This window comes from Falco peregrinus, chromosome 1 (genome assembly GCF_023634155.1).
Source record: "Falco peregrinus isolate bFalPer1 chromosome 1, bFalPer1.pri, whole genome shotgun sequence".
Lineage (NCBI taxonomy): Eukaryota > Metazoa > Chordata > Aves > Falconiformes > Falconidae > Falco > Falco peregrinus.
The window spans coordinates 116,933,682-116,954,545 of NC_073721.1; the positions used below are offsets into that span (position 1 = coordinate 116,933,682).

A 20,864-nucleotide genomic window follows, 5' to 3' on the forward strand; every position below is an offset into this window, starting at 1 on the left:
GGATTTTTTGCTTTATTTTTTACCATTTGTCTCCTTTTGTTACATACAGTCTGTGGTCTTTCAGATTTTTACTCAGATTTCTTGCTGATTATGTTTTTTCCCTGATAAAGCTGAATAAATTACCATAAAAGAAGCTTGTGCATTGCATTATCTAAGCAACAAAACTGCACATGTTGTTCTTCTGCATGTCCTTTTTCCACTGAAAAGGATCATTATAAAGACCAAGACTTATTAAGATTATACTTAAAGCTTTCATCTGTAACTGAAGAGCAGTAACATGATATTCTAGATTGGATTTCAAACAATAAATGTGATCCATTTTATGCCAGAGTGCTACAACATTCTGCTTTGAAACAGTCCTCACCATGTATGATACAGTAGTTTAATGTGAAGATGAATATCCTTTACACCTTCCTGCAGCTAGTGTTACTCTTCCAGCAACATTTGACTTTCAAGTTTTGTGCTGGCATTGTCAACAATGAGAATGTCATCATTTTCTGATGAACACAGGCAGCTGCGTGCATAAAATTAGTAGCTCTATTTTGTCACCTGTGAAATAGCAGGACAAAACTCAGGTGCAACTTTTTGAAATCAGAGCAACATTTCTGCACATTGCTACATTGACTCATTTCACGTTACAGTTTATTTTGCATTCAGGGAGATGTAGTCCCTTGAGGGAATACAGCCCAGAAGAGAGGCTTAAGTGGGCAAACAAGGTCTTTGGCTTGTGTGAAGTAATGCTGTATTGAAAGTGATGAGGTTTGAAGTTTAAATGAAGTCTGTTATGATTTGGTCAGAAAACTGAAATATTTCCATTTAGGACAAATAGACCTACCCAAAGGAAAACATCCTACAGTTTTTTTTCCATGGTTTATCAAGTTAGAAATCTCAACCATGGAGGAAATAAAAATGCTGTGGGTATCCAAGAACAGCACTAACTAATACTCTGTTACTTCTAGATTTTTCTCCATTGTAGAGTGATTTTGGATATTCACATCTTTGTTCTGATTTACACGTGTAGCTCATTTTTGTTGAACAGCCTAGAGTTGTCTGCGAGCAGTAAGTGCCTAGGTATATGTCAAGAATAAAACCTAATTTTTTTTACTGCTACCAGAAAAAACATAGGCACGTAAAAGTTACAAGATCCCCAAGTAGGAGCTGTTCAGTAGTCCATCCACATAGTATAATTTGCAAAAATTTTTACAAGCTGCAGTGTGACAGAGCTGCATACACAAAAAAGTAAGTTGTTGAATTTTCAAAATTAAGCTACCTACTTATAGTATACACATATGCAACTTCAAAAAAAATCTATATCTAGATTTTGAGTTAATCTAAAATGTTTGTATGTCTTTTAAAAAGAAACAGGTAATTAGAACCGTATTTATTAATTAATGGTGTAAGACCTAACAAACTTTTGTTTTGTTTTTGACACTTGCAGAACAACAGCGAGAGATTTAGGAAAGTGAGGACAGAAGGTATCTGCAGGATCATGGAGAAGCATGTGGAATACAAACACAGGAGACAAGAAGCAAAGATCTGGATAACGGTAAAGCAACACATATGGAAAGTCAGCTTGAGAAGAACAATCATGTATGCCAAAAATAATTCGCTGTCTACATTTAATTAGGAGATCTGGGGAGCAAACATAAGCATCCTAAACAAATGAAGTAGGTTAGCCAGAGTGTCTACCGGCCCCAGGGTCACATATTCCCGCTCTAACTGCCAGCAGCAGCCGTGTGGAACAGGGAGCTTTCCAAGTTCTGGCCACTGCTGGCTGCGTAGAGAAGACTGACTGTTCTCTTCCCTTTCTTATGAAATGCATACTGCTATGCAAAGCCATGGCAGAAATGCCTGAGCTAGTTTATCTTCACGGAAAGTGCTGTGATATGCAGAATTGCTTGCTTACGTTATAGAAGCAAAACCATAGCGTTAGCCTGCTCCTGTATACATGAACATATTTTCATATCACCAACTTTTTTTTGTGTTGTAAAAAAAAAATTAAACTACTTAAAATTAAACAAAAAACCCCCTTTTTTGTTTAATTTTAAGTAATTGTTTCATTTAAGTATATAGAAAGGGTGCTAAAACAGGTTCATGAGATGTCCTTACTGTTTTGGGCATTTTTTGCAGAAGGATTAACTTCTGACTTTGTTAATGGGGTAGTTTGCTGTTGGCATTGTTTTCCTAGTGTCAGCTCCCAGGCTGTCCTGCAACATCAAACCTGGGAGCTGAAACCAGGAAAATAATTAAATGGATGATATTTAGGAGCAATTTTATCCAGTGTTGTAGTCCTCTGGATTTCACTCTGGAACACTGTTATACATTACTTCATTTACTTGGGTCAATACTTAAGCATCAGTGTCAATTCAGTTTATTATTCCCCACTTTTTTCTAGAATTGTCAAACCAAATGAACTCCCACCTTTTTAGAAGAGCACACAAACTTATATGTGAGCCTGCTTTATTCTTAAACCTTTCTACAAGTTTGCTCTGGTAGAGCAGAGTATTGGCCAACTGTTCTTTCAAACTGTATAATTTTCTGAGAGGATCACCTTTTCAGAATGCTTATTTTCTAAGCACTAGTTTTTAAATTTATTCTTTTCCTATGACCAAGAAAGCTACAGCTTATGACCAGAGTTTTGACAACTAACATATGAAAAAATAACCAGGTAATCTGCACTGTCATTGAATACATACAGTCCTTATGGACCAATAGCGGCTATCACATCTGTGCCTGAGAGTATTGCTCACTTTTATTTGTCTAACTCTTCACCCCTTCCATCCTATTCAACAATCCTGTGGATGTACCATTTCTGATGTAGCAATTATTTTTTTTCAAGCTGAAAGCCAGAAAAACCTGTAGAAATGTAAGCATTTGGTTTTGTGGTTTTTGGTTTTGGTTGGTTGGTTGGTTTGGGTTTTTTTTTGCTCTTGCTCTTCTGCATAGCCAGTATTCTGAAGGTGAAGTCTGGGAAATCAGACTTCCCCAATATGCAGAGAATTCATGTGTAGTTCTCATTTATTTTTCTATTATGAATCCAGAATTTGGGGTTGCTAATCTCTAATTCAACTACAGATGAAAACCTCCTTTATGTGTCTCTCATAGATTTCTCTCAATGCCCTTTGGCCTTAGTAAGCAATAACTTGATTACTCAGTAGGCTGGTTTCCCCTGTAGTTATTCATGTCCTGGATCATGTGGATACATCCAAAGTCTCCTTCTGATGCCACGTATAGAATTAGCCTGGTTTCCCATGTAGTTATTCTTGTCCTGAATCAGGTGAGTACATCAAGTCTCCTTCTAATGCCACGTACAGAATTTTATTGCAAGGTAAGCTGATGCACAGTAACTTGTTCTGAATATTTAAGCCTTAAGGAATAAATAAATGCTTTATTTAGGTAGTCAGCATGGCCCAGAATCAACTTAATAGAATTTCATCACAAACTCATCTTTCCTCCCCGTTTCTGATGTTTTCTTTTGTGGCAATAACTACCAAAGATCAAGATCACATTTTGCCAACAGATTTCTCATTATTTTGAAGAGACATTCATGCAAACATGGATGTAGTTGTCTTAAAATTCCAAGTAATTTCAACTGCTAAGAAGCCTCTTGATCATTTTTGAAATATTTCTAGTTTTCTTTCTGCTGAAAACCTAATACTTCATATGGCTATTATTGCAATTTCAGCTCTTCTTAAATGTAAGGTAATTTGTTCATTGAAAACCAAATGCCTGTAAGGTTGTTTGCCACATCTTCAGACTGAGTTTCTGCTTGTGTTTTTTACATAGTATTAGCCACACTGAAATCCAAGTGAATTATGGATTTATCTATTTATCCAAGTATCTATCTTGTTTGAATTTCACAGGACCAATTTTAAAGCCCAGTTCTCCCATACAAGTAGCCAGTGAGTATTTTCTAGTCACTGCCTTGATTTGAGCCCAGTTAGTTCTCAGTTTGTACAAATTTCACTGTCCTTTTTAGCACATCTGACTCAGTAACAGTAACATGTTGGAGCCATCATCTGTTGTTCTCATCCACTTTGAGATTTTTTGAGTAGTGGGACTGTGATTGGTTAAATATGCAGCTATCTAGAACTTTGGCCCTGAAACCCCCATCTTCCCCAGACTCTGTGAAGCTTTTCTCACTATGCCCATGTAGTAGTATGCCCTGGCCTGTCTTCTGCTTATAACAGTTCTTTTTAATAGAACCTTTTTTTTTCCATCATGTCAGCATTTATCTTAACTACTTCCCATAATCTTTGTACTATTTCTGATTTTCCTTATTTTACAGACTGAATTAGTAGCTTTTCATAAAAACTTAAGAAATATCATCCAGCAAATCACAATCCCTTTTTTCCACGAGATACAACTATGTCTGTGATTATAAAGCTCTTAGATATTGCTTAGCCGGCATATATTACTGACTACAAGTTAAAACTTTTGCTTATATCTGAACTGAATATGAGTCTCTTTTTTCAGGGTGTCTCTACCATATCGTTAACACCTGGACTGTTCAAGTTGACTCACTAACCAGGTTTTCACCTTGTCTGTATCATTAAGCAATTAGGCTATGAAGTTGAATTTCCACAGGGCATTTCTCACTTGCAAATTCTTGTATCACTTCAGCAGAGGCAACATAGCTGCTACCCTTGGGTTACAAGCAGGATAAAAAAATAAAAGGAAGTTGTAGACATCTAGCCTTACTCTAGTTCTTTATCTAATCAAATTTTACAGCTAACAGCTACAGTGACTCCATTATCCGTTGATTCCCCTCTGCAGTGACTTATTTCAAACTCCTTCCTTCTTTGCTTCTGGTCCTCCTTTTCTTAAAGCCAAAGATTAGACAAAGCCACCTTCTCTCCTTAAGTCCATGGTACACTAAAAGGTTGCTTTAACACCTTTTATGGAACTCTGTTTTCTTGGTTTAGGCCTTATTTTCTCAGCTGAGATCTCTACAAATGCATCACTAAATGAAGCCATACTGTTTGGCCTGGACAGGTAACGTCTTGCTGCCTGTTTTTAGTTAGGAGGAGAAATTGGTGCTGAAATCAGCACCAGGCACCATGCCTGGGGTGTAATCATGTACTTGTAAAGAGGCTGCCTCAGCACAGGTGGCACCAGGTAGCACGGTGATTGCAGACCTCTTTCAAACATTATTCTGTGCAAAAACCTGGCAGGACTTCACCTTACAGTTTGTCTTCCAGAGCAAATGTTCACTGGTGATATCCTCTTTGCTTTCTCTTGTCTCTTCTGCATCTCCTGTACAGGCAGTCCTTTGTCAAGTAAATAGCCAGTAAAAGTTCCAGAACTTCTGAATACGTCTGTCTTTACACTTCATTTCATAGTGGTATGTAATTGTTTCTAACAGGTGGGACAGTGATTCATTTCTCCCATATTATATCATGACAATTAGTCTGAAACTTCTTTTGTTTTTTGCCATTGTCCTCTTTGTGATTTTAAAGAAGTAACTCAACATAGTCTGGAAATGCCATTCTCTCCCACCCTCCCAAAAATGCAGTAAGCACGACAGTGAGTAACACTGAGAGCCCTGCTGCAGCCAGCAAAGGTTCTCTCTAAGCTGCTTCCCAGGTCCATGCGTGAGCTCCAACTGAATCATAACTCCCAAGTGACCTTAACAGCCAGGATGGAACAGCCTGTCACAGCACGCCTTCCCCAGAATCTCGGTGTAGCCTGCAAGGGCTTTACCAGCAGGGGCATAACCACATCCCATACCTGCATCGCACACTGCTGACGTTTAAGCATAACGACGAATCCATCCTGTAACAACCGAGCAGTGTAGCTCTCCCCAGTATGTTTACTCCTCCAAGAGGGAGGTGTCTGGTGGGAGACTGTGCCTTTCTGAACCTTGAGGAGCATAAATGCAGCATTGGAGTCAAACTACCGAGTGGATTTTGTTCTGATGCACAGCACCAACGAGACACGCTCTGGACCACTGCAAGAGCATTCATGTCTTAAAAGCTACAGTTGAATTACGATGTATTATAATAGATCCGAGATCAATGATCTCCACTAGAGGTGCTACATGGAAACACAAGAAACGAGATCAGAAAAGGAGAAATTTGAGCCTTATTAGAAATAATGCCAGCCAGCCGAAAGGGGAGAGCTAGCAGGCCTCGCGGAGCCTCGCGGCGGGCAGGACGCCCACGCTGCAGCGGCGGGTCCCCGCGGCGCGGCACGACCCTCCCCGCCGGGCGCAGCGCCCCCCGCGCAGGCCGCCCGCCCGCCTTCCGCTGCGCCGCGGTCTCCATGTAACAGCGCAGCGTGGGCGCCTGCCAGCTCTCTCATTTGCATAGCCCCCGCGAGTGGCCAATGGGCAGGCGATTCCAGTGCTGTCATTTGCATGGGCCCCGGCGGCGGCCAATGGGGCGGCAGCCGCTGAGCCCGCTTGGAAGGTGATGTTTCCATCTGCGCGGGGCGCCGGGGCTGTGGGCGCGGGTGACACAGCGAGAGGCCCGGCCGGCCGCGGGAGCCGCGGGAACCTGCCGGCCGCTCGGCCCGGCCAGCGCCGCCGCCTCGGGGGGCCGCGGCGGAAAGATGTCGGTGGCGGGGCTCAAGAAGCAGTTTCACAAAGCCAGCCAGGTAAGGGGAGCGGGTCCCGGGGCCGGAGCGGAGGCAGAGCCCTAGAGGGGGCTTCGCTGTTGATGGGCGGCTCGCCCGGGCCCGGCTGCGCGCCCGCCGCAAGGCGCAGCGGGTGCCCCGACCTGCTGCTGGGGGCGGCATCGCTGTCCGCACCCCGGGGCGGTACCGCCGGGCCCGCCCGCGCGTCGGTGCCTCCGGTGTTGCTCCTTACCGGGGAGGTTGCCTGTTCCCTTCTTCCCTTGGGGGCTTTCAGGTCTTTCTTTTAGTTATTAGTGTTTGTTATTTGATGGTGTGTGTGTGTTTGTACTCCGATGCCTTAGTCAAACGTACAGGCTGTAGGGTACTAGCTTTCCCCTAAAGAGCTCTTGGTGGGGTTCTCCTACAAACTGCTGGTTTGTTATCCTACATGGTATACCATGTATTTATCCTACAGAGGGTATCATGTGTTTCTAGAGTTTTCCCTCCTTTTCTAGATGCTGTACTCTTGCCTTTTCCTGGGTGAACCTTCATCTCCTGCCCTCTTCCTCTCCTCCCCTCTTCCTCTCCTCCTTTCTCTTTTATAACATGCTTCTCTTTAATACTTTTGCTGATTTCTTTTAAGAGAGAAACCTCTTTCTGTCAGGCAGGTGGACTGATGGCACTACGTAGCGTGGTAGTGCTGCCCCAGAGCCCCACACTGGTGCAGCAGCCTCAGGAAGCGGCAGCAGTGGGGTTCTCACTGAAGGTGTTTGGAACTCTCAGCTGCTTTGCTTGCTTGTTCCAAGCCTCAAAGAGCTGTATTTCTCTTGGCTCTCGGTAATGGTAGTGCTGAAGCTACTGTCTCTAACCTATTCAGCCAGGTTGGACAACTGCTCTTGTCTTGGGGAGGGTGGAGAAAATAAAGGTTTGTGAAGTGCTCAGCTGTCATCTTTCTAGGTCCTCCCTCAGATTTGGCTCGTCAGCAGCCCAAATGCAGAGTGCAGACTTTGGGCACAGAGATGCTAAATATCTGTATCTAATGTTTATTTTCAGTAGTGTTCTTTCTTTCTTGTTATGTACTGATCTTGAAAAATGGCATGAATTTGTATCTTTTAGTTAACTTTCCCTGTTTCTTTGCGAAAATGTGGGACATCTACGGTAAACAAATCCAAGGAGAATTTATAAAAGGTTTTGGCTTGTTTTGCACCTAGCGTATGCTGGTAAGTGATGCAGCCTTTGCTATGGTGAGTTTGTAACTCAAGAAGCAGAAGATATTTAACTGAGGAAGTTAGAGAGGTAACCACAACAAGTGCTGTTTCGTCTAGCAACTGGTTGCAGTGCAAGTTGCTTAATCCTGCGCAGATGTAAGGTAAAGATTAAAAATAAAAAGGGGGGCGGGTGGGGATGGGATCTCATAAAGGCAGTAATAATGGCAAAAAAGAACAACAGAATATATTGAAGTTGGCTGTACATCTATTGAAATATTGTGGTATGACCTCCAGTATTCATTACCATATGGAACTGCAGTGCATAAATCAGATAATATTCTTCTCAGGGTAGGTCAAAGGTGATGTTTCCACTTATTTTCAAATGCAGGACTGAGTGAGGAATTTAAAGTAAGTTGATTGAAAAAGTCTTCAGGAAAAGAAATTCTGTTTAGTAGGAAATTAACGTGCAGGAAAAGGTACTGGAATTGGATATTTTTTTCGTTGCCTGAGGAAACACAAGACACTTCTTAAGAACTCATTCTGGAAGAATTCAGATAAGATGTTGGGCAAAGTAGTAGTGGAAAAATAACAGAAGAAATAGCATATAGATCATCGATCAAAACATCCAGATCCGAATAGCTGATCTGTTTCTCTGACACACAGAGGCACAGTATGCCCATAAGTATAAACGTACACACTAAACCGTTGTTGAAACTAACAAAAGTGAAGTGGAATGTGGAAAATGGAAATATTGTCACTCCATCTTTCAGCTAAATTATTTTACAAAATGCTAAAACAAGCAAATGCAAAGCACGAAAGAGGTATTTCGCAACAGAATGTTTATTAAATCTCTGATACTGTAGGATCACTTAAGGAGACATGTGCCTTTGTGTATTGAATGGATGAGAGATGCCAAGGGTAACTGTTAACGGCAGAGACAGGCATTGCTTGGGGAAAGAATGAAATTAATTCCTTTAGTGTTCCCAAAGGAGAATGGGGGCAGATGACAAAAACTGGCAAATTTCCCAGAGGACATTGAGGAATACTGAAGGGAAGGAGACTTGTGCCAGGACATGTGATTAAGGAATAAGAATAATATTTGAAGGCTGACAGAACCTAAAGACAAAAAATCTGAAAGGTGAAGCCAGTGGATTAAGACAGTCTGTATTTAACAGTTCATTCAGAAATGTGAATAAATATGGAAGAAGTGACAAGATCCATATATTTTCAAAAGATACTATTTCCATGCTAAAATGGACTTCTGTTCAACTGAAATAAACCACAGTTCCAACTGAAGTATAGAATAATATAGATACATAGTTACAGAAAGATTAAGTGAAATACAATAAATTGAGGTATTCTATAACTCTGTGTACTCTTAGGCAGTACTTACAACTGCCTAACTGTTGCAGAACTGTTTTTTGCAAAAGAAATGCATTTCAGTTTGTAAAAAGCCTGCCTCTTCTGTGTGTCTTTACCTGCAGCTCTTGTGTTAACTAGCAGTGATCGGCTTTGTGTGTAGGCTTAAATTCCAAGGTTAGAGAGCCCCAGAAAAAAACCAAACAATACTTACAATTTTATACATGCAGTTGTGGTTTCTGGCATGTTTGTCTGGTGCGTATCAGCTTTGTTTATCTAAAATTACAGTTAAGTAAATAAGTGTTTGCTTTATAAAAGGTCAGCAGCTAACTTTGTAATCACTGAAGCCCTCACCAAAATCAGGCATGACATGCTGTTGCAGACTTGGTGGGTGTAGTAAAAAGTCACCATGTTTCTGTTTGTAATAGATTAATTCACAGTAAGTGTTCCTGATGGTTTTCTCCTAGAATTTTTTACCCAATTGTATTTTCTTTTCCCCACTGAAAATAGCATGCGAGTATAGGTTTTCACCTAAGTAGTGAGATTCAGAAGACAGCTTTTGAGTTATGAGCATCTGTTGGAATCACTGCAGTAAAGTCTGCACCCGGGAGTTAGTAACGTTTTAACTATTTTTCTATGCATTCCAATATATAAAGCTGCAATTCTGCTCCATTATCTGTACCCTAATAATTGCTTCCCCTGGTGTCATGGAACTGATAGACCCAAAGCTTACATATAACCCAAAGGTTATATATCTGTTATGTAATTGATAACAGCTTTTAGGTACACTAGAATTTTCTTTACTATGCTTCTTATTTAGGTTATAAGTTTACATTGAAACACTCAAGTGGACTGGGATGAGGATTGCTTCCATTCTGTCCATTTCATATCAGCGATGATCCCTTGAGTGTAACTCATTTGACTAATGAAATACCAAGCAGAACCCATGTGGCATCTTACCACCTCTCACTGGCTGGTGAGGGCAGGCTGTATCTCAGAGCTGATTAACTCATGTGCAAGCCTCATGGAATTCAGCTTTTTTTTTTTTTTAATGTATTTTCAACTAGAATTTTTAAAATTAATCCTCAGGGAGTTCTGTTCGTGATGAAAGTTTGTCTCCTGTCACTTTCAGCCTGTGACACATCTGTTTTCCTGTTTTCAGTTTGAAACCTTTGATGTAGGTGGGTGTACCTCTGCCTACTGTTTTTGTAGGCCTTGTTCTCATGGTGGTTGTGCATGTGGGATAACCCAGATGGTGGGAGGACTGCGTCTTCTGATGTATACTGAGAGTATTTTTAGAGTAGTGTTTCTGTTTAGAAAAGCAGTAAGCACAGAGAGTAAGAAAGCCGTAATAGGTGGCAGATGCTATTACAATTTCTGCTGTGCTCTTAAACTGCAGCCTGCCTAGTCTCTTGGTGTAAAGATAAATGATTTTTTTTTCAAAGTAGTTGGATGCTTGTGAGCTGAGAACCACCCTCCCTCAGGGTGTTTTGAAAGCTCAGCCATGATGCTGGCCTAGGAAATCTGCTGTTGACTTTGAATTAATGTTTTGTGTTTTTCTGCTTGTTTGGTATTTTTAAATTAATTGTGGGTGAAGTTTCATTATCAACTTATTCATAGTATATTTCTTAGGCTTAGCTTCTCAGTGGTAGTAGAAATTAATACTTTTTTGAGGAAATATATGGCTGCCAATTACTGTGAATATCTTACTTGTAATGAAGGCATCAACAGTTATTGTTAGCCTATGTAGACTGGTTTCTTAAATGTTCTCCTATTGTCAGTGAAGAAAGAGAGGCTCCAAGAGAGAGTGAAGCAGGAGCTGGCTCTATTGTCTATAGATAGAGCCTAAGGATAAGCAGATTTTCGGACCAAAACAACCAAAATCTGTTCCAAATTTTTTTGCCTTCTGAAAGTGATTTAACCTAGTGTAATAAAGTAGATGCCCAGTGCTTTCGTCTCTTGCATATCTTGAATGACATTTGTCTTTAAAGTACCACATCTTTTTTTAGCCATGTTTTTAAAGGCTTTTTTCTATTTTTCTATTTTTTTTTTAATATTTTTGGCTATCATCAGCAATTGCAGGGATGCTTGTTATTCTCTTCCATATTTCTGCTTTTACTCCGTTGATTTGTGTGGCATTTTGATCCAATCTGTTGGAACAAGGACCAGATCAGAATCAAGACCTCCTTGTTCCCCAGACAGAATAAGCATTCTGATCGGGTTTTGGTGTGGATTTTTTTTTGTTCTCTTGACTATTATTTTTTTTCTGTTATGTTGTAGATGAATGATACTAGCGTGGACATAATACTTAAGCCTTCTTTGAAGTCCATGTTGGCATTGAGTTAATATGCAAAAACTTTATTTACACGAGTGCGTGCTAGCAAAGGAAGTACTTTGGTAAACTGAGGAAGAGACAAACTTAATACAAAGAGAACCTAAATTTGCCAGTGAGACATGAAAAGAAACTATCGACTATGTGCAGATATATTTCTTTCCTGGGACTATAAGCTGTTACCATACAATCTGTTAGAGATAGTGCCCTTTCACATCCCACCTGAATGGGGCATGATTCAGAGCTTAGTAGAGAGTGCACTTCTGTCCTGTTTCTAGTTTTGATTAGATAATGGAGTGTACTCTTTTGCAAATTTTACAGAATTGTGGAGGTAGGACAGTGGTGAAAAGGACACCAGAATTTAATTTATTCTCTGAGATTTTTTGAAATGGGTAATTATACTTCTTATGTATGTTAGAGAAAGGAGAGTAAACCTTCAGCCATTGGTAAGGACAAAAAATAACATTCACCTATGTATATGTAGTTATCTAATTAGACAGTATTGTTTGCCTTTACTTGTGTCATGGTTGGAGACTGTTGTTATGCAATGTAGTAATTATAAAACTATAACGTTTATATACTGTTCATCTGAAATTCCTATGATGTGAGGAGAAGCTGAGGGTTTGTGTAAGTCTTTGAAGACTTGTTAGTTCATGGAGTATTTATTGGGGTTTTTTTTGGTGGAAATCTTAGTGCTTGCAAAAGGAGAAGTCCTCATTTTGCACTTTCTTTCAAAGCAAAACTATTAATAAAAGGGAGGGAAACATGGTCCTGTAGCAAAGATCAGCATGGATTGGGGTGGGGGGTAGAGGCAGAGTGCAGTGAGGGGACCATAATCTGTGCTTCACCCCTCTTCCTTTGGCATTAGTGAAGCTGACTCACTTTTGCATTACATGCGTGACTTCTGGTTGTGCAGCCCATCCTGCTTACACTGAAGCTTGCTTCCTGGGATCAAAGTTTTGGGCTAATAAGTAGGAAATAGGAAGACAGTTCTTTGTGGCATGATGGTGATTTTCAATATTAAAAACACATGGGATTGAGCTGGGAGGAGGGGGAAACTAGCTCTCAAGATTTGGGTTCACAGTTATATTTGCGATTGTTATTTATCACCTGCTCAGAACCTTGCCAATAAGGCATTACTGCAGGAAAAAGAAACTTTGAGTGCTTCAGTCGGCATACAAAGTAGCAGAAGATAGCAATCATATGCCTCTGCAACCTCCAACAGTGCAGCTCTTGAAGCTTGCAATAGGTGGATTGTAATGCTGTAAATTGGGAATGTAGCAGAGATGCAGCTACAATTTGGAAGGAGGTTAGTTATATTTTACACATAAAATATTTTTTATATAAAAGTTTGAATGGCATCGCAATATGAAACAGTGCAGTGGAATGGAAAGGAAGCTGAACTTTCTCCTTGAACGCGTCTCCTTTTATAGATTCTTGGCTTTGCTGAATAGTTTTGCACAGGCACACTGAAAGTTCGAGTGAGAGCTGGCACTCCATCCTTAACTCATGCTGTTGCCTGAGTCATTGCGGCACATGCTGGGTAATATATTGCAGTGCAGTCTCTTGAGAATCCTGCAATGCTGAAAAACAAATAGGCAAGTGAAGCACAGCAACAGCATTGCATTAAGATTTTTTTTTTTTTTTTCAACACGGGTAGCAAGGGGAATAAACAAGAGGAGTCAGAGATGTGCATGCGTACGGTCGATCTTAATGGCATCGCTGAGAAGTGGTGGGATAGCTCCTATGACTGGAGTGCTGGAGTGGAAGGTTACTGGCTCTTTAGGAATGACAGGCAGGGGAGACAAGGAAGGAGTGTCACCATCTGTCAGCGACCAGCTGGAGTGCAGGGAGCTCTGGGGTGGATGAGGAGCCGACCCAGAGTTTATATGTCAGGATTAAAGGGAGGGCAGGGACAGGTGACATTGCAGTGGGGGTCTGCTACAGGCTACCTGACTAGGAAGACTGAGCAGAGGAGGCCTTTTATAGACAGATAGGAGCAGACTCACATTCAAAAGTCTTGGTCTTGTGAGGGACTTCAGTCACCCCAATATGCCCTGCTGTGCTGTCACTCCAACAGATAAGCAGTCCAGGAGGTTCCTGGGGTGTGTTGATGATAACTTCCTTCTCCAGGTGATAGAGGAGCCAACAAGGAGAGGTGCTATGCTGGACTTTGTTCTCACCAACAGGGAGGGGCTGGTGGGGAACGTGAAGCTCAAGGGCAGTCTTGGCTGCAGTGACCATGAAATAGTGAAGTTCAAGATCCTTAGGGCAACAAGGAGGGCATGCAGCAAGCTCACTGCCCTGGACTTCAGGAGAGCTGACTTTGGCCTCTTCAGGGATCTGCTTGGTAGAATACCGTGGGACAAAGCCCTGGAGGGAAGAGGGCCCCAAGAAAGCTGGTTAATATTCAAGGATCACCTCCAAGCTCAGGAGCGATGCATCCTAACAAAGAGGAAGTTGAGCAAGAATGCCAGGAGGCCTGCAGGGTTGAACAAGAAACTCGTGGACAAACTTGAATGGAAGCCTACAGAGGGTGCAAGCAAGGACAGGTAGCCTGGGAGGAATACAGAGAAATTGTCCGAGCAGCCAGGGATCAGGTCAGAAAAGCTAAAGCCCTGATGGAACTAAATCTGGCCAGGGTTATCAAGGGCAACAAGAAAAGCTTCTGTAGGTATGCAGGTGATGAAGGAAAGACTAGGGAAAGTGTAGGCCCTCTCCAGAAGGAAACAGGAGACCTGGTTACCCAGGACATGGAGAAAAAAGGGAAAAAAGGAACACCCAGGGAACTATAGGCCAGTCAGTCTCACCTCTGTGCCCAGCAAGATCGTGGAGCAGATCCTCCTTGAAACTATACTAAGGTACATGGAAAATCAGGAGGTGATTAGTGACAACCAACATGGCTTCACTGAAGGCAAGTCATGCCTGACAAATCTGGTGGCCTTCCATGACAGGGTTACAGTGCTGGTGGATGAGGGAAGAGCAACTGATGTCATCTACCTGGACCTGTGCAAAGCATTGCCCTGTCCTGCACAACATCCTTCTCTCTAAACTAGAGAGCCATGGATTTGACAGATGGACCATTAGTGGATAAGGAATTGCCTGGGTGGTTGCACTCACAGAGCTGCGGTCAAGGGCTCTATGTCCAAGTGGAGACAAGTGATGAGTGGCTCCTCAGGGGTTGGCATTGGGACTGGCGCTGTTTAGCATCTTCATTGGTGACATGGGCAGTGGGATCGAGTGCACCCTCGGCAAGTTTGCCAGTGACACCAAGCTGTGTGGTGCAGTCGACACGCTGGAGGGCAGGGATGCCGTCCAGAGAGACCCTGGCAGGCTGGAGAGGTGGGCCTGTGCCAACCTCATGAAGTTCAGCAAGGCCAAGCGCGAGGTCCTGCATGTGGGTCAGGGCAATCCCAAGCACGAATACAGGCTGGGCAGAGGATGGACTGAGGAGAAGGACTTGAGGGTGTTGCTTCCTATTAAGATAAGAACGTTGTGTATATTCAGTGGCGCCATATAGCTGCAGTCCGTTCCAGCACAAACTGTTCCTGAGGAACAGAAGCATTTTTAATATAATGTTTTATCTGTTGTGCTATCCAGGCACCAATGCTTTCTGTATGCACACATGTAATTCAAGTTACAAAATAACTTCATACTTTCTGTAAGAACCCTATAAACCCCAGACTTTGTCTTAGAACAGTATTGTTAACAGCAAACTGCTTCTGTTTATATTAATGCCACTTTCACCCCAGTATATTGCGATAGTCTAATTCTGTACTGAGCTGTGTTCTCACTGTTAGTCGCTTTCCTGTCCATGGAAAGGAAGCCACTGCTGGAGTTCATGACTAGTTGAGAGTTGAAGATGCAGGCTTTAACAATGCTTTTAATAAGTCCAAGGGCTAATCACATGTCACATTACACCTTCAATTCTATTTTCTTGAGCACTAGTGTCCTATCACTGTGTACAGATCTCTGTTATTAAAGTTACTGAGTTAAAAACATTGATCGGAGAATATACCAGTTAATTTTCTGCAACATCTCAAATATCAGCAGCTGTCTATGTGAAACACAAAAATAACTTGGCCTTACATGCTTTCTCTTCAAAGGACAATGCTAAGCCTCTGATGAGAATTAATTCTGTTTCTGTACTACCCTAATTAAAGTACATTATTGATACTCTACCTGTGTTTAATGAACTGCAACGACTACAGTGAAATTAGCCTGGCTAGGAACTGAATGTGATTTTAAGAACCCAGGACTCAAAGGAGATTAATGGGTTCTAAAATTCTGTTTTCTATGATTGGCAGTGTTTCTGTTCTTGTGCAGTCAGGTTATAGATCTAAGGTGAAAAAGCGGGGGAAGTAGGTTATGTGTTTCCAGACTATACGTCCAATGTCCAGTCATCAGAAATTCTGCTTTCAAACTCTGTTGGTGTTTGGAAAGGTGTGTAGAAGAACAGTGTCACGTTTTGTATTGGTTTTGTTTGTGTTTTTTTTTTTTTTTAATTCTCTTTTATTTTGCATAAGGTGTATGGATAAGCATGAAACGTAGAGATGAGTTTGGATGAAACCTTCTATATAAATGTGCTGTAATTCCACTGACTCCAGGTTCAGCAGGGCTGAACATGGTATTTTCACTTAACTTTACTATTTTTGATACCCCTCTGGAACAGACAAGCAATGTTTTAGAAACTAGGATTTTCACATAATGATACCTCTCCAGCAGAGAGAGAATAAGCATGTGTGTGGGCAAATTTACTTAGTGCCATAAATATGGTGGGATTGGAGGTCAGAAGGTCACTGTTTTGATTCAAAAATTATGAAATTTTTCTTTCATTGTCCTGTTGAGAGAGCTAGAAAGTGAAATGTTGTGCCTGTGCCATCTGCATGGTCAGATAATGCCACAAACATGGGAGTGCTTTTCCCTTTCCTACAGAGAATGTAGCACCTGCCAGCTTGGCATCTGGGTCACTCTGGATGTGTGCATGGTGGGAGGGGAAGAAACCCTGTTAAAGTAAATTATTAATCAAAGACTATAACTTTTCGTCAATTCAGAACCAGCAGTTCCAGTCTGCTGTCTAGAAATCCCTTCCAAAGAAAACAGTAAGATTTTTAAAGATGTGAGGATGAATTCAGCTGTTGATGTAGGCTGCTTGGAGGTACTGGGGCATAGCAACTGTTAACTTACCTTTAAGAACAGCTGTTTATAGTTTTATGGCTTTAGCATCTCAATATTCCCTACCTGTTTTTTTTTCTCTGTAAGTTGTAGTAACCACTGAAAATGACTTTATTGGTGTAAGAGGTGGAGCTTTTTTGTTGTTGTTGTTGTTGGTTGGTTGGTTGCTTTTGCTGGGGGTGGCTAGAGAAAGCAAAACAACTTCACTTCTCTGGTCTGTCCTACAGCTCTCCATGTGCTCAAAGACCACTGACATGGTTCCTCAGTGGGACTTTCCCTTCCTTGTACTGTGTGATGTAAGTTTGTGCTGGTGTCTCTCACAGTATTTTAGTTCAATGGGAAGAAAGTCTTCTGTGGTAAATAGTAGGAAAGGGACATGCATGAGCACAAGTGTATGGTAAGCTCAGGCAGGAAGATAATTGGTTACAGAAATACCTTTGGTGAGGAAATATGTTGCAAAAGAGACTCCAAGATAAATACATCTTTAGTGGATACATATTATCGGTAGTTATGCTCTACAGGTTTTTCTCAAACTGTATGTTTGGTTACTGCTTTCACTTATTCTGAGTCGGCCAGGTGCAGGAGCGCTACTCACAAAGGTGCTGAAGGCATGGATAAACCCAAAAGTGGATCAATGCCAGACTTGTAAATGGTTGATGCTGGAACATGGTGGGTGGTTGCCCCTGTGGGTACATGTAGTACTGGCAGTTAAGGTGAAGGAGGTACTCATCCTTTGGACACCTGTAAGAAGCAAGAGAAAACTCACTTTGGCCGCTCGTGTTTGCGTCAGGAGCTTCTTTCTGTACCTCATTCTTCAAGAAATCAGGTGTGCAGTTCGCAAACCTGTTCTGTGACACAGATTGGGGAGAATGTTTACTTGTGTGAGGAAAACTGTCAGAAAATAGTGACAGATTGGCTTTGGCTACCTGTATGAATATGCTGTGAAGAAAGTTGACTCTTACTTTTCATTGATTTGTGTGAGCTTTGTTTTGTTTTGTTCCAGTCTCTGACCGTTTGTTTTCTCTGTTCCATTTGCTATTGCACACATAACTTCTAAAGAGAAGTTAGTTGTCCCAACTTCATGCTGCCATTCAATATGCTGTCTTGGAAAGATTCCTTTGTTTCCCTTCCATTATGTAAAACTGTTTTAATTACACGAGAGCTCAGACTGTATTTTCAATTGAATGTCTTTTTCTGTGATTCTCTCATACACTTAGAGGGAGTGTAGCCTTTTATATCAGCAAAGTGGATCTTGCGTAATTTCTGCAATTTATTTTCTTTTTTCTTTTTTTTTCTTTTCCTTTTAATACATTAGTAAATTGAGTGTTTAGTCACTGGGATATTTTATATGGTGATAAACTTCAGATTTTCTCCATTTAGATATTCTTGGTTTATTACGATGCACTTTCATTGAGATAATAAAAACCTATATTCTGGATCTATTTAGGTGGTGAGGAAAAAAACCCAGACAGTTTCCATTTGAAGTCTTATGATTCCTGTGATTCACCAAAAATGTATTTGGGACATGAGAAAGCTTTTGACTAAAGGCTTAGTTCAGTCCTGTCACTGAAATCAGTTGAAGGAGGCAGTGAACACTAGATTTTGAGGTGAGTTGAGAACATTATAGTCTGCTCTTGTCAGGTTGCTTTGATGTCTTCACTGAGCCCCCCAAATAATCTGTAAAACAAGGATGTAAATAAGGTAGCACAAATAGAAAGGGAAACAGAAGCATCTCCAATTGAAAACTTGGCCCAGCCTAAAATGTCTGTGTTAGCGCAAAGCAATCTTAATTTCCCAAAGACAATGTGTTCTCATTTATTAGTGTGATGAAACATATAATCTGTGTTCAGAAGTCAGGATCTCATGGATTTATCTGCTGTAGAGTCATGAAATTACCCATGGAAATGTCTGCCAGAGAGTTGGGAAGTCACAGCTGTGTCCGTCTGGGCTAGGAGCTGTGGTCTGCACAGGTCACATGAAGCAGGTGTTTGCAATGTGCTGCTGTCATTTGTGGTTGAGTGCAAGGTTGTTAGGCTTCAGCAGGTTCTTTGGATGTAACTAGTTTGTGGTAGAAGAATGTTTTTCTTATTTCTAGCTTCTTTCTAAAGGTGAAAAAAAGGACTTTTTTCAAAGCGGTTTTAGTTTTATGCAAAATCTGCACAACAGTTTGAAGTATGTATATATTTTTTCCAGTTATTATAATACCAGTAAAATCTTGAAATGAATTGAAATTTAAAAATCCCGAAAACGTATAGTTGTGAACTCTCTTACCTTTCTCTGCCTCTGAAAGTTTTGGGCCCCAGTTTTACTGTGGGTAAATTGAAATTGATAATAGTACTTACATTATTATGTATAAATATAGTGAACAGATATATAACCTGTGTTTCCTCCCCCACCATCTTTAAGTCTTTGGACAGGAAAAACTCCTCATAGATGGCCTCTGCCCAAAATATATTTGCAAGACATTCTTAGAAAGCAAAACCTCCCCTTCAGTTTCCAGACTTAACATGTTTGAGCAAACGCTGCTATTAGAACTAAGAATTCGCTGTGTGGAATGACACTTGCCCTGGGCAGCGCTGCCCTGGCTTGCTGACTCTGTCAGAGGTCTAGGCTGAATTACACAGTTTCTTTATCAGATTTATTTGTTGCTTCTTCGGTTGCTTTTTTGACATTATCTTTATGGAAACACTCTTCAGAGCTTTGTCATTAGTTTTTGTCATACTCCTGAGTTCTTTGCAGTTTAGTGTGGGATTGCAGAAATTAGGCTTTTCTGTGTGGGGTTGCACCCTGCTGCAAAGAAGAATGAACAAGTTCAGACCAAGAAGTCTTGTGCTATTGATAGCTTGCAGAACAGATCTGTAACGTTGCACTTAGCACCTCTTTGTCTATCAGCACATTTGGGAAGCAGCCAGAACACTTGTATAGTTCACTCTTATCTGTTGAACAAAAAGTTCATTTATACAAGGGGAAAAGATGCAGTAAATATAGCTACTCTTGCACAAAAGTAGTAATGCTTCTGGGAATTGCCTTTTTTTTTTTTTTTTGATTGTATCAAAATTATATTTGTTAAGAAAATGAAAATATTTTGTAAAAAAAAAAAAAAAAAAAAGTGAAACTTTATGAACTCATGTTGTCACTTTCTGTGATACTTTAGTCAAAATTGTCCAAATGTGAAAAATTATAGTTTTTGAAAAGCCTAGTTTCATGTGGAAGAAGTTTGCTTATGAAGATTGTATGTATTCTTTTAGGACATTACTTATTTTGTGATCTAAAATAGTAACTGCTTGCCTTTTTGATTACTTCTCATGGTGTATCATCTAAGTGGTCCCTACAGCAGATGTTTAGTTGTTGCCAATATATGTAAGACTGAGTAAATTTTATGTTTTGTTCATCACTTGGAACATGTAAAATACACCAAATGAACTGTCTTTGCTTCAGTGCTCCGGCATATATGAAGTTTGACACTAATTCTAGTAATGCATATTATTATTCAGGTGCAGGTGACTGAAATAAATACATGGTCTGGCCAAAATTACTGTTCTAGATTGGTGCAAAAGAAAAGTCAGGTTTTTGTTAGTTTGCTGGTTATTTTCTAAATTCAAGTGACTTGCATATACAAAAATTGCTTTCACAAGAATTGTTCAAAAGTTATAAAAAAATATATTTAGTTCCTTTATTTCCATAATTCAAAAAATAACTGTATAATGAATTAGGTACTGCAGACATTGTTGGAACTCCTGTCAGTTAGGGCTTTAATTTAGGCATATCATTCTGCATGGCACATCTTAAAGGGGTACCAATCTTACATTTTTTGCACTTTTTCAAGCAGCAATTCCAAATTTTGGAAAATTCTGTGATTCTGTATACTATGCAGTTTAGAGTTGTTTATAATGAAGAATACATTTCTATATGCATACTCTTTAATTACCATATACGTTTGATCAAGATTTAAAGAACCATATCTACTGCTTTGTTTTGTATGAAGAATGCAAGAATCATGACATTTTCATTGCAAGTGAGTTTTCTGGTGGTTGAAATTTGCCCTTCAGTGATCTCTTCAGCTGTAGTTAAAGGATCCTGTTTCATGGGACTTGACTTGTTTTGCTGCTGATGGATTTACTGCCTTTTTTTAGGAGTTTCTTGCTACAAAGCCGTGCGCCTGTACAGAGGAGGACAGTGCCTTTTGACCTCATTTGCACTAGTGTTTCAGAGCTCATTGGGAATTTCTGCAGAGG

At 40.6% G+C, this 20,864-nt stretch overlaps 1 protein-coding gene across 1 annotated transcript in view; it reads left to right on the forward strand.

Moving 5' to 3' along the window:
- Positions 1 to 6,400: 6,400 nt before the first annotated feature.
- The window catches only part of SH3GL3 (SH3 domain containing GRB2 like 3, endophilin A3), a 58,414-nt gene continuing 43,950 nt past the window's right edge, over positions 6,401 to 20,864 (forward strand). Inside the window, exon 1 of the mRNA XM_055811132.1 lies at positions 6,401 to 6,597. Within this exon, the coding sequence (XP_055667107.1) occupies positions 6,553 to 6,597 (45 nt within the window). The 5' untranslated portion in view covers positions 6,401 to 6,552. The remainder of the gene's footprint in view (positions 6,598 to 20,864) is intronic.